Consider the following 12487-nt stretch of genomic DNA (forward strand, 5'->3'; position numbering starts at 1 on the left):
AGGGAGACTACGTAGTGATGGTACTCAAGAGGCACAACAATCTGATAAGTAGTGCTCCAGTCACAGTCATCAGAACAGCTTCCCTCTACATCTGCTGTTAAACTTGGGTGTGCAGTCCACTTGCGCATCAAGACCCCATCTTCCAAGAAATAAGAAGCCTTTTTATTTCCTGTTTCAGAAAGAGAAGTAAAGCATTTAGTCAATGAGGGATCAGACTTCTGAGCAGCAACAAGGCTTTCACGTGTGACTGGCAAGTCTAACTGTGAGAGATGGAGATCCTTCCACTTCTCAGTCGTATCCTTTGAGCCACTTTGAAGATCAATCAGGGTTTGCAAATCATCTGTAGCCAGAGCCTGAGCCAACGAAGAGTCTGACAAATCAATTTCTGCAGCTTTACGTCTTGTTTGAGCCCTGGTGAGAACACAAGCAGGAAAAACAGATGGAAAACATGGTGCTAAGTCGTTACTCTTCAAGTTTGATTTTGGATCATGTGTTACTTCGGGAACAGGTTGCACTTTTCCACCAGCAATATCATTCCCCAAAATGAACTGCACCCCTTTTATGGGAAGTGAGGGGCGTACTGCCACAGAGAAGATGCCATTAACCAACTTTGACTTGACGTGGACATAATGCAAAGGAGCTTCAACATAGCCCATTTCAACTCCTTGAATCAGAATGCTACCATGACAAGAGGAATGGTCACTCAAAGGTAATACATCAGATAAAATCACTGATCGTGACCCTCCCGTATCTCTGAGTATTCAAATGGGTTTTTCATCCTCAGGCTTCCCGGTCAATGACACAGTGCCATCTAAGAGGAAGGGTTTGAAGCAGGGATCAACTCCTTCACTTTGGTCCCTCTCTTAGCATGAATGGTTTTAATTAACCCTACTCCTTTTGGTGACTGGTTCTTGCGCTTCAAAGCGGGACATTCAACAACAACATGACCAAGTTTATGACAATAGAAACATTCCCTTTCAGTCTTTGAAGCAAAAGTCCGTCGTGGGCTTGAAGGATCCTTTTGTGGGGGAGGTTCTCGGGTGGTAACTTCACGTTTCTGCACAAAAACAGTCTTATGAGTCAACAAATTCATCAGCTATCACAGCTGCTTCTTTCAAAGTGGAAACCTTCTGTTCATTAAGGTGTACAACAATGCGTTCTGGCAGGCCATTTTTGAACTCTTCCAGCAGTATCAGTTCACGTAAGCAGTTGTAGTCAAGAACTTTACTTGCTGTTATCCATCTATCAAAAAGAGTCGCTTTTTCATGAGCAAACTCTACAAAAGTCTGATTTGCTGTTCTTTTGTGATTGCGAAAGCGTTGCCTATACGCTTTGGGAACAAGTTCATAAGCAGCAAGGATAGCAGACTTCACTACATCATAGTTCAAACTTTCTTCCAAAGATAAAGCAGAACAGACTTCTTGTGCTTTGCCTACCAATTTGCACTGAAGAAGCAATGGCCAAACTTCTCTCGGCCAGTGCAGTGAGGCAGCAACACGTTCAAACACATTGAAATATGTATCAACTTCTGATTCACGAAATGGAGGTACCAACACAATGTTTTTACTCACATTAAAACCACCTGCGTTTACAGGGGAGGAGGTTGTTTCACCAACAGCAGATGAATTTGCAGGACTAGGTTGAGTAGCAGGGCTTCTTGAAGTCTGTGCCTGTAACTCCAACTGACACAGTCTGACCTCCCTTTCAGTCTGCAACTCCAGCTCCAACCTTTTCAGCTTTAACACATTTTCTGTCTCTGCTTCCAACTCCAACCTGCGAAGTTCCAACTCTGCCTGACGAGCTTGGGCTTTATCCTGAGCCTCCAACTGTAATTTAGCCAAACGTACCTTGAGTAATACTTCTTGTCTTGAACGAGGAGAAGATAGAGTAGCAAAAGAAGGTGAGCCATTAGTGCCCAAATTTTCCACTGTTTGTTGCTCCACAGCAGCAGGGTTTTGCCCTTCTTCCTTTAACACAGCAGGCTTCACTGCTTCATTAGGGGTCCTGTCAAGAGGAACTGGCAAACGAGGTGATTTAGAAACAGGCCTTCTTCCACAAGCTTGTTTGAAACAGCAGTTTTTAAGTCCTCTTTCACCAATTGCCTTGATACATTTAACTCAAAGTGTGCTGCTACAGCAAACAAATCATGTTTTCTACACACATTTAACTCCTCCCAAGAAGGACTACTCAAAAATGCACTCAAATTGAAAACACCAGTTGCCATACTAACTACCTCTGCCAAACACACCAGCAGAAACAAACAACTCCAAACCTTCACCATCTAAAAAATGGATTAAACAGGATAATATCCCGGACGAGCGCCCAATTTATGTTACGTCCCCTGGCTAGTCTAGGGGGTTGAAGGGACGAACATAAAGGTGGATAGTGAAGGAGGAGCCAAGATGGTAAGTGTAGAAGGTTTATTTAATGCTGGTGATGAGATTTGGGTTCAGGCTGAGGTGTAACATCAGGGAGAGCCAAGGCCAACATAACAAACAAAACATCCCTGATGTAGAAATAAAAGAAACTTACCTAACTCCAAAGAAACAAAATATACAACCTATAACCATAACCTACCTAACAACACATAAACAGGAGAAAACAGGGTGTCAAAGCAAAAGGCAGCTCTCCCCTACAAGCAGTCTGAACATGAAAACAACAATGCTCATACAAGGTACAAAGGCATGCAAGCCTGCACAGGTATGGCAACCAAAATGGCCAGAGGGCACAGAAGCACAGCTCCACAGGCCTTAAATAGTGCTCTGCTGACTACCAATTAGCCAGACTCTGCGCAGCATCCAATCAGGACAGGAGGAGGTGGAGCCTAGACAAAACAAACAGTTAGTAGGGAGAAGAGACATCCTCCTGGGGGATGTAACAACACTAAGGAGAAACTAAACTTGAATACACAAAATAAACGTGGCAGGCTTGACAGGCAGAACACACAGACATGAGGGAGGTCACAACACTGACAAAGAGAAACATGGAGCTAAAATACACTGAGGAATAATGAGGGGAATGAGACACAGGAGGAGCTGTATACTTTATATTCACTTTTACTCCAAATGACACAACAGCCTCAGAGAAAACATTAGAACAAGGCAACTTCAACATATGCACATACAAGGCGGCTCACTTTACCATAAATTGTATAGGTGTGCATCTATTTCTGCATATTTAGCAAAAATCTCCCATTTCTTCTCTCAGTGAAGTGGTGGTTAAGCTTCAACAGCAGTTTGTTCTCAAGGTTCTTGCTGTGAAGCTGTAACTGCTTAGCAGTAAACAGGAGTCCTGCCTGACTAAAAAGTCCTTCACAAGCTCCAGATGCAGGAAGAGCTGTATTGATATTTTGATCGACAGCTTCTTGATGTAAGGAAAGCTATGCAATAGATCCACACCTCCAGTGAATGGACATGAAAGGTGCCTTTCCAGCTTCCCTGCTTCTGGCTTTCTTGACTCCATGGATCCAAAGAAGTCATCTTCATCGGATACGCTGCTGTTTGTGCTGGCCTCATCCAGCTCTGTGTCCAAGCAATATCTGATAAAGTTGAGACCTGTGGAAAGATGTATGGTTTTCAAAAGAATTAGGTCTGAGCATTATAGTGCTGTATAGACTGCCAAGCTGCAGATGTTTGGCATTAAAATTTTATCACACTGGAGATGTTTTTTACTAACTATTGTTGAGAAACAAAATCTTGTCACTTATATCACGGACAAACAGTTTGCATTGAATTCCAGATTAAGTTCAAAATAAGAACATATGCAAGGCTAAGCAGTGCTAGCCATCAGATCGCCCTCGCACTGTTTGGCTGTTACTCCGGGGAAAGACGAGAAAGACAGTGAAGAAAACTGTGATTGGAGCTGCGATGTAGCTACTAATCTCTCCATGGCTGTCCTGAGAAGGCAAACACCTCGTGGCTGCAAAAAGATGAAACCCCGCCCTTCCAACCAGAGGGGAGGGAGACGGATCAAGCTAGCCTCCTAATGCAGGCTGTTTACACTAAAAAGCTGCTGTTTCACATAATAAACCCTGTCAACTGCAGTATTGCCTTTTGATTTAACAGTTAAAGAAGTAGAGACGAGCTGGGTTTACATGTGCATGGAACTCTAGCTTCATTAACCAGGCTAGCTGTTAGCTTATAGCTCGCACTAGCTAACCAGCAAGCATTTAAAAGGACAGCCGAAGCTGCAGACACAACACCCACAAACTTATCCCACCACAACATAGCGCTGAAAATATGATGTGATTCCAGTTAAATCAAACTCAGGGCATGAGGAAAACCGCCTCCATATCCCTGCAGTCATGTGATATTAGTAGAGATGGACAAGGCCTAAGACTGTGATCCTATAACCCACGGGTGTCAAGCTCCAATCCTCGAGGACCAGTGTCTTAAAACTATTAAACACCACAGCACACCAGAATAAAATTATTAGGTCATTAGCAAGACTCTATAATACTTGACTGCATGCTGATGTGGCAACTCAGCCATTTCATTCATGTGTGTTGGACTAGGGACACATCAAAAAGTTGCAGTACACCGATCCTCGAGGAATCGAGCTCAACACAGCTGCTGTAACTTAAGACTGACATCCACCTAACCACAGCTAAAAAGAAATTCAGAGTAAACTTAGTGCGACATGTTTCCTTGAGTTTTTTCACGCTGAAATGTCGGTTTGTTTTGGCTCACACTGAAGACACCGCGTTATATAGCTGTTCTTTTCTACTGCTTTTAAGCGAAACATGCTTTGTATATCAGGCCAAGGGTGTTCAGCCTCTTCAATTCTAGCAGAGACAGTTGCCTCTGCCATGTTTTCATGTTTCTTCTTTCCGTGTGTCCGCTAGTATGAAAGGCTTGGACCACTCTGCCCGCCACAGTTTATAACTAGTCATGTGACTGCATGGCTACATCTGATTGGTAAAAGAGTTACAGGAAACTCCACTGGCGGCATGACTGATTATTAGTAGTATTATCTAATGTGTGAAACTGATTTTTTTTTTTAAAAAGTAACAATTTGACTATTGCCAAATACAGCGGAGTAAAAGTAGCGTTTCACAAGTAAAAGTAAAAAGTATGGTGCAATAAAGGTACTTTTAGAAGTATATTTTTTTCAAAAACGTATTCAAGTAAATGTAATGGAGTAAACGTAACTCGTTATTACCCACCTCTGTTCCTGAAAGTTCTGGATAGTCCTGATCCTCAAGGACCCCCAGAAGGGAGCGGTCCCATCCAACTGCTGACCAGTAACCTGACTCAGTACCACATGGAAGCTATTGTCAGGCATCATAGCGGCTAAGATGAACAGGCACATGGGTCAATACATGAGCGGGGCACAGAAAGGAATTGGCAAGAATACCAGAGGTGCAAAACACCAGCTACTGGTAGACAGAACAGTCAGCCAAGACTCCAAGACTAGGCTGACCAACCTGTGCACTCCCTGGATTGATTACAAGAAGGCCTATGACTCAGTGCCCCACACCTGAATCCTGGAATGCTTAGACCCATACAAGATCAACAGGACCCTGAGAGCCTTCATCAGGAACTCAATGGGGATGTGGTGTACAACACTAGAGGCCAATTTCAAGCCCATAGCACAAGTCACCATCAAGTGCAGGATCTACCAAAGAGATGCTCTGTCCTCACTGGTGTTCTGCATAGGCCTGAACCTTTCAGTGAGATCATTGACAAGACTGGTTACGGATACCTACTACGGAATGGAGCAGTTGTCAGCCACCTCCTGTACATGGATGACATCAAGCTGTATGCCAAGAGTAAATGAGACATCGATTCACTGACCCACACCACCAGGATATACAGCAATGACATCGGAATGTTGTTCGGACTGGAGAAGTGTAGTCGGATGGTAACAAAGAGAGGGAAGGTAGTCAGAACTGAGTGGATCAAACTACCAGAAGGCAACATTGCTGACACAGAGGACAGTCACAAGTACCTGGGGATCCCACAGGCAAATGGGAACCATGAAGAGGCCGCTACGAAAGCTGCAACCACCAAGTACCTGCAGAGGGTCAGGCAAGTCCTGAGGAGTCAACTGAATGGTAAGAACAAGATCCGGGCTATGCCCTGCCCGTGATCAGGTACCCTGCTGGGATAATAAGCTGGCCAAAGGAGGAGATAGAAGCCACTGACATCAGGACAAGGAAACTTCTGACCATGCATGGAGGGTTTCACCCCAAGTCCACCACCCTGAGGCTGTACGCTAAGCAGAAGGAATGAAACACCAGAAACATCTGTGCCGAATATGGCCTGGAAGTCCCGAGGTCAAAATGGGAGATGCCCCCAAGGGTGGTAGAGAATGACCGAGCTAAGATCCTGAGGGACTTCTAACCAACCAGGCATAGTGGTGGTAAACAAACAGAAGAAGACAGCCGTAGTGATAGACGTAGCGGTTTTGAATGACAAGGTTCAAGTTTCAAGGTTCAAGGTTCAAGGTTCTTTATTTGTCACATGCATAGTTATACAAGTATAACACACAGTGAAATGTCTCCTGACACGCTCCTCAACATGTGCAAAAAAAAAAAAGGGGGGGGGGGGGGTAGAGGAATAACATTATAAATATATATATATATATATATAGTATATACATTGGGTGAATGTGCAGTAGTAGCAGCAAGCAGGTGAGTTCTGTACATCAATATGAATAGACATCTGACTATTTTACAGAATGGACAATATAAACATAATTAAAGTTAAAGGAATTGAGTGTCTGGAGGAGAGTCTCAGTCAATTATAGATGATGTGAGAGGGCGGGTGTGTGTTTGTGTGTGTGTGTGTGTGGGGGGGGGGGGGGGGGGGGGGGGTTGGTTTAGGGCCCGGATGGCTTGGGGATAGAAGCTCCTCTTGAGTCTCTCTGTCCTTGCCCGGATGATGTGGAACCTTCTACCAGATTGTAGAAGTTGGAACAGTTTGTTGCCAGGATGGGACGGGTCCTTCAGTATCTGCGTTGCTCTAGTCCGGCATCTCCTGGTGTAGGTGTCCTGAAGCGGGGGGAGAGCAATCCTGCAGCAGCGTTCTGCTGTACGGATCACTCTCTGGAGAGCTTTTTGGTCCTTCACACAGCTGTTTCCAAACCACGATGTCATGTTCTGTGTGAGGATGCTCTCCACAGCGCCTGTATAGAAGATCCTGAGGATCTTTGGAGAGACCCTGAACTTCCTCAGTTGTCGTAGGTGATACAGGCGCTGCCTAGCCTTTTTGGTCTGGGCCTGAATGTGGGCAGCCCATGTCAGGTCTGAGGAGATGTGGACGCCAAGATACTTAAAGGACTGCACCCTCTCCACTGGAGCTCCATTAATGATAATGGGCTTGTAGTCTCTGTGCTGACTCCTTCTGAAGTCCACCACCAGCTCCTTGGTCTTGCCGACTTTCAGCTGGAGGTGGTTGTCCTGGCACCATGATGCCAGATTCTTCACTTCGTCCATGTAGGCCGCCTCATCGCTGTTGGAGATGGCACCCAACACCACTGTGTCGTCAGCAAACTTCACAATGGTGTTGGAGCCGTGGGTGGCCACACAGTCTGAAGTGTAGAGGGAGTAGAGCAGTGGCGAGAGGACACACCCCTGTGGTGCTCCTGTGTTGATGGTGATGCTGTCGGAGACACACCTACCCACCCTCACCACCTGAGTTCTGCCAGTGAGGAAGTCCAATACCCACGCACACAGACGGCTGTTGAGTCCCAGATCCCTGAGCTTTGTGAACAGTCTGCTGGGCACTATTGTGTTAAACGCTGAACTGTAATCAACAAACAGCATTCTCACATAGTTACCCTGTTTCTTGTCCACGTGGCTGAGGGTGGTGTGCAGGACGTGGGCGATGGCGTCCTCAGTGGATCTGTTGGGTCGGTAGGCGAACTGGAGCGGATCTGTGGTGTCTGGGATGGAGGAGGAGATGATGTTCTTCAGCAGCCTCTCAAACACCTTCATTACTACCGAGGTCAGCGCAACTGGCCGGTAATCGTTCAGGGATGAGGGTTTGCTGTTCTTGGGCACCGGGATGATGGTGGATCTTTTGAAGCATGTGGGGACAACAGACTTCGCCAGGGACTCGTTGAAGATGTAAGTGAACACACCTGCTAGCTGGTCAGCACAGCAGCGCAGCAGACGGCCGGTGATGCCGTCTGGCCCCGCCGCTTTCCTTGTGTTCACTCTCCTCAATGCCGCTCGGACGTCATGCTCCGCGATGCTGGTCACCGGTCTCTCGCTGATGACGTCACTGTCCTCGGTAGTCAGGCGGTAGATGGCATTAGCCGCCTGGCTAACCTCGAAACGGGCGTAGAACTGGTTCAGCTCATTGGTGAATGCAGAGTCGGCGTTGATCGGCGCAGTGTCCCTGGGTTTGTAGTCCGTAATGGTGCGTAGTCCGTGCCACATACTCCGTGTGTCGCCCTGGAGGAAGCGGGACAACAACATCAGGAAGAAGGAACACGAGAAGCTTGAGAAATACCAAGGGTTTGAGTTTGAGATAATGTGGAGGGTGAAGGTAACAGTGGTCCCAGTCATAATCGGTGACTCCCAAACTAGGCAAGTGGCCCCAGCAGATCCCAGGAACAAAATCTGAGATCTCTGTCCAGAAGAGCGCAGTCCTAGGAACAGCTAAGATACTCCACAGGACCCTTAAGCTCCCAGGCCTCTGGTAGAGGACCCCAGCTTGAAGAATAGAGTGTCCGCAGGGGTGAGCGGGGGATTTTTTTTTACACACACACAGACACACACACACACACACATATATATATATATATATATATATATATATATATATATATATATATATTCAGAGAGCTGAACATAATAGACAAGACGAAAACATATACATATACAAACATATATAGAAACAAGGCTGACAAGACGTAATGCAAGAACTGAGGTAACACACAAGAGGCACAGTAACACCAAAACAGTAGAAATCATAAACAAATACCCAGAAACTAACCAAATCGATGAACTTTAATAATTACAAAACATAAACAGGGAGTCACTAGACTCCGGACCATGACAGGCAGGGGACAAAAATGGATGGATCATGCGAGGGAGGAGAAATAAAAGCCCTAGTCTTAACAACCTTGTTCAAGACGAAATTAAGAAACTCATCACAGAGTTCTCTGGAAGCTTCCAGAGGGACAGGTTCAATGCACATATTAAAGAAATATGTAGATCTGCTTTCTTCCATGTGTGCAATACCTCTAAACTAGAAACATCCTGTCTCAGATGCTGAAAAACTAGTTCATACATTTAATACTTCTAGGCTGGACTACTGTAATTGATTATTATCAGGATTTCCTAAAAACTCCCTGAAAAGCTTTCAATTAATCTAAAATGCTGAAGCAAGAGTACTGACAGGGACTAGAAAGAGAGAGCAGATTTCTCCTGTTTTGGCTTCCCTTCATTGGCTTCCTGTTAAATCCAGAATTGAATTCAAAATCCTGCTCCTCACTTACAAGGTCTTAAATAATCAGGCCCCATCTCATCTGAATGACCTTGTAGTACCATATCACCCCATTAGAGAACTTCACTCTCGCACTGCAGGCTTACTTGTTGTTCCTAGAGTATTTAAAAGTAGAATGGGAGGCAGAGCCTTCAGTTTTCAGGCCCTATTCTGTGGAACCAGTTTCCAGTTTGGATTCGGGAGACAGACACTATCTCTACTTTTAAGATTAGGCTTCAAACTTTCCTTTTGATAAAGCATATAGTTAGGGCTGGAAAAGGTGACCCTCCCTTAGTTATGCTGCAATACGTGTAGGCTGCTGGGGGATAGTGATGTGTCGGTTGCGAACGAAATGGCTCTTAGAGCCAGATCTTTGAAGGGAGCCGTGTTTCTTTTTTTTCTTTCTCTCACCCTCTCTCTCACTTTTTTCGCTTCACGCCACATGTGAGCCTTGTGTTTGCGCTAAACAGAGTGGGGAGGGGCGCAAACACAGCCTTATTTTTGCGCTGTCGTTCAACTTGGCCGAGTTTCAAAACATGAGTTTAAGCTGACCAATGAAGTGAGACTCACTTATGTGTTTTTCTGAGCTCAAAGCTAGACATTATTTGACACTTTTATTTTAAAGGAAAGCATCAGTGTTGTCAACTATATTTACTCTGTAAGGCACTCAGCATCAGTGACCATTACCCCGTGGAGGTGGAGCTGAAGAACAAAGCAGGAAGACAGAAAAGGATGGCTGTGCCTGACGGGACAGAGATGACATCTGGGGAAGAACAGTCTCAGAAGAAAGGTCTCTGAGACAGTTTAATAAAAATAAATTTCAATATGATTTTAGTTATTTTATAAAGGAGCAAATACCTCATGAATCTCAGGGCTGATCTCAGTTCAGTTACATTCTAATTAATTATGTAGAGTTGTGTAGAGTTACTAGTAAATTTAAAGGGTTAGGGTAAATTTAAAAAGTAGAGTTACTGTAGTTACAGCTGATAGTATTAAAATGTCAAAGCTTCTGTTTGTTTGACTTACTAGAGATTTAACTGAAAACCACATCAGGTGGTTTCACTGTGATACCAAAACACCCTCTGTTAGTCTTTTGTATTCATTGTTCTAGATAAATCAGGATTAATGTACTGTAGAAATGAAAAAGAGTTTATAGATATTAGTATCGCTTGGAATTCATTTTCCATGGTAAACCTGAATTTAGATAGGTAGATATTTGGAGTCCTAATAAAATATTATTTGTGCACAGAAACAATATTTGAAACATTTTCTTTATTCTGCATTCAGAGCAAACGCTGACAGAGGCACAGCTTCCACACTTACAGTGTGTTTGAAGCAAAGCTTTGTGTAAGAAAACAATATTTGAAACATTTTCTTTATTCTGCATTGAAAGCAAACGCTGACAGAGGCACAGCTTCCACACTTACAGTGTGCTGACGCAAAGGTTTGTGTAAGATTTAACTTTTTTTCCCCTGGAGAATCATCCTGATCCAGTCGAGGTATTTTGAGATATCCGTATAGACATTGGGGACATTCGGATAGTTACAGTTTCCCAGCTTGGTTCCAGGAATCCGTTTGTTGAAAGAAACAATACCGACAGCCATTCCCTTGCAGACCAGAGGGCCACCAGAATCACCCTGTAAGAAGGAAGTATGTATTTTGTTCATGTGATACTTAATCCAGGGTGCTCATATATTCCTCAACAACAGAGCAGTTAGCAAGAATTTTCAAGGAAAGGAGAGAAAAGATACCTGACAGAATCCTTTTGTTGTGTTGTATCCACCTGCACAGATAATATTGGGAGGAAGAATGTATCCGGGAACATGTTGAGTCCAAGCATTCTTGCAGTTTTTTGGGCTGTTGACAGACACATCCACCACTCTCAGGTCATCAACACTTCTACCGTACGTGTTTATCTTACCCCATCCAGCCACTTGGCACTTCTCATTTTCATTTAATGTCATTTCACGGAAGGGAAGTTGAATGAATTGAATTGTTTTGCTTGGTCGGACAGGTGTAGACAGCTAGAGGCACAGAATTAAAGAGTAAAGATTAAAAATAAGTGAAAACCATGTAGCATTGTTACGGAAAATGTATCTTTTATCTTTTTTTTAAGTAAGTGCTTTTTACCTCAACTAGAAATGTGTTTTTCAATCAGCATATTGTAAATTCAAACACTCCAAAATATAAAACTTCCTGTGTGATGTGAGAAAACAAAAATGATAAACCTTACTTTTAAAAGCATGATGTCGTATCCAAGGTTAACATCCCGATAATATGGGTGTTTGTATTTCTCTGCAATCATGAGCTTATCAGTGTTCCTCAGATGGTGGTTACCAAGAACTACGTGTCTAGGATACCTGAATAAAATACAATTCTGAGATCATCAGTAAATTTTCTGAAGTTCCATAGACAACATGATGAATAAAATATGAATACGATAGATAGATAGATAGATCATTTGAATTTTTTTTTTATCTAATTAGAAATTTCCCTCGAGCAATGATTACTTACACGTCACAGTGTGCAGCAGTCATTACAAAGTCCTCAGACACAAGAAATCCTCCACAAATATGGTAGCCTCTGTAATCCTGCACTGATGCCATATACAGCGTTTCGTTGTCTGGGGCTATTTTCCCATTTATAATTTTACTTCCGAGGACTAATGGCATTGGGAGGAAATTTTAAAAAATTAATATTCCACATGCAGGCTGGAGAAGAGTATTCATGGTGCAACTTACCATTTTGCCCGAGGAATGTCAGCACATATGTGAATGTAAATTGTTGCAGAGCAAACATCTTGGTGGTGAAATGCTCGATCTGTTGCGTTGAGACTGGCAGTTCAGTACTTTTTAAGCCTAACAAAGGATGTTTGTTAGCTTGTACAAAGGACTCAAAGGAAGTGGTTAGTTAACCACTTCCTTTGAGTTTTGAAACTTTCCACAGCAAATACTTTCCACAGCAAATCCTTCACTACTCCTATCGATCACCATCTATTATATGTGCACCCCTTCCTCATTAACAATACTGAATTTCAAACAAACTACAGC

At 43.7% G+C, this 12487-nt stretch overlaps 1 protein-coding gene across 1 annotated transcript; it reads right to left on the bottom strand.

The window, feature by feature from the left end:
• Positions 1-10738: 10738 nt before the first annotated feature.
• LOC134626896 (granzyme B-like) lies at positions 10739-12272 on the bottom strand. The gene is made up of 5 exons (XM_063472789.1): positions 12179-12272; positions 11952-12099; positions 11671-11797; positions 11189-11461; positions 10739-11074 (listed from the first exon to the last, which is right to left on the bottom strand). The coding sequence occupies exons 1-5, from the start codon at positions 12234-12236 to the stop codon at positions 10895-10897; spliced, it is 786 nt and encodes a 261-aa protein (XP_063328859.1). The 5' UTR covers positions 12237-12272; the 3' UTR covers positions 10739-10894.
• Positions 12273-12487: the final 215 nt, after the last annotated feature.

Source organism: Pelmatolapia mariae, linkage group LG5 (genome assembly GCF_036321145.2).
Source record: "Pelmatolapia mariae isolate MD_Pm_ZW linkage group LG5, Pm_UMD_F_2, whole genome shotgun sequence".
In the NCBI taxonomy this organism is placed as follows: domain Eukaryota; kingdom Metazoa; phylum Chordata; class Actinopteri; order Cichliformes; family Cichlidae; genus Pelmatolapia; species Pelmatolapia mariae.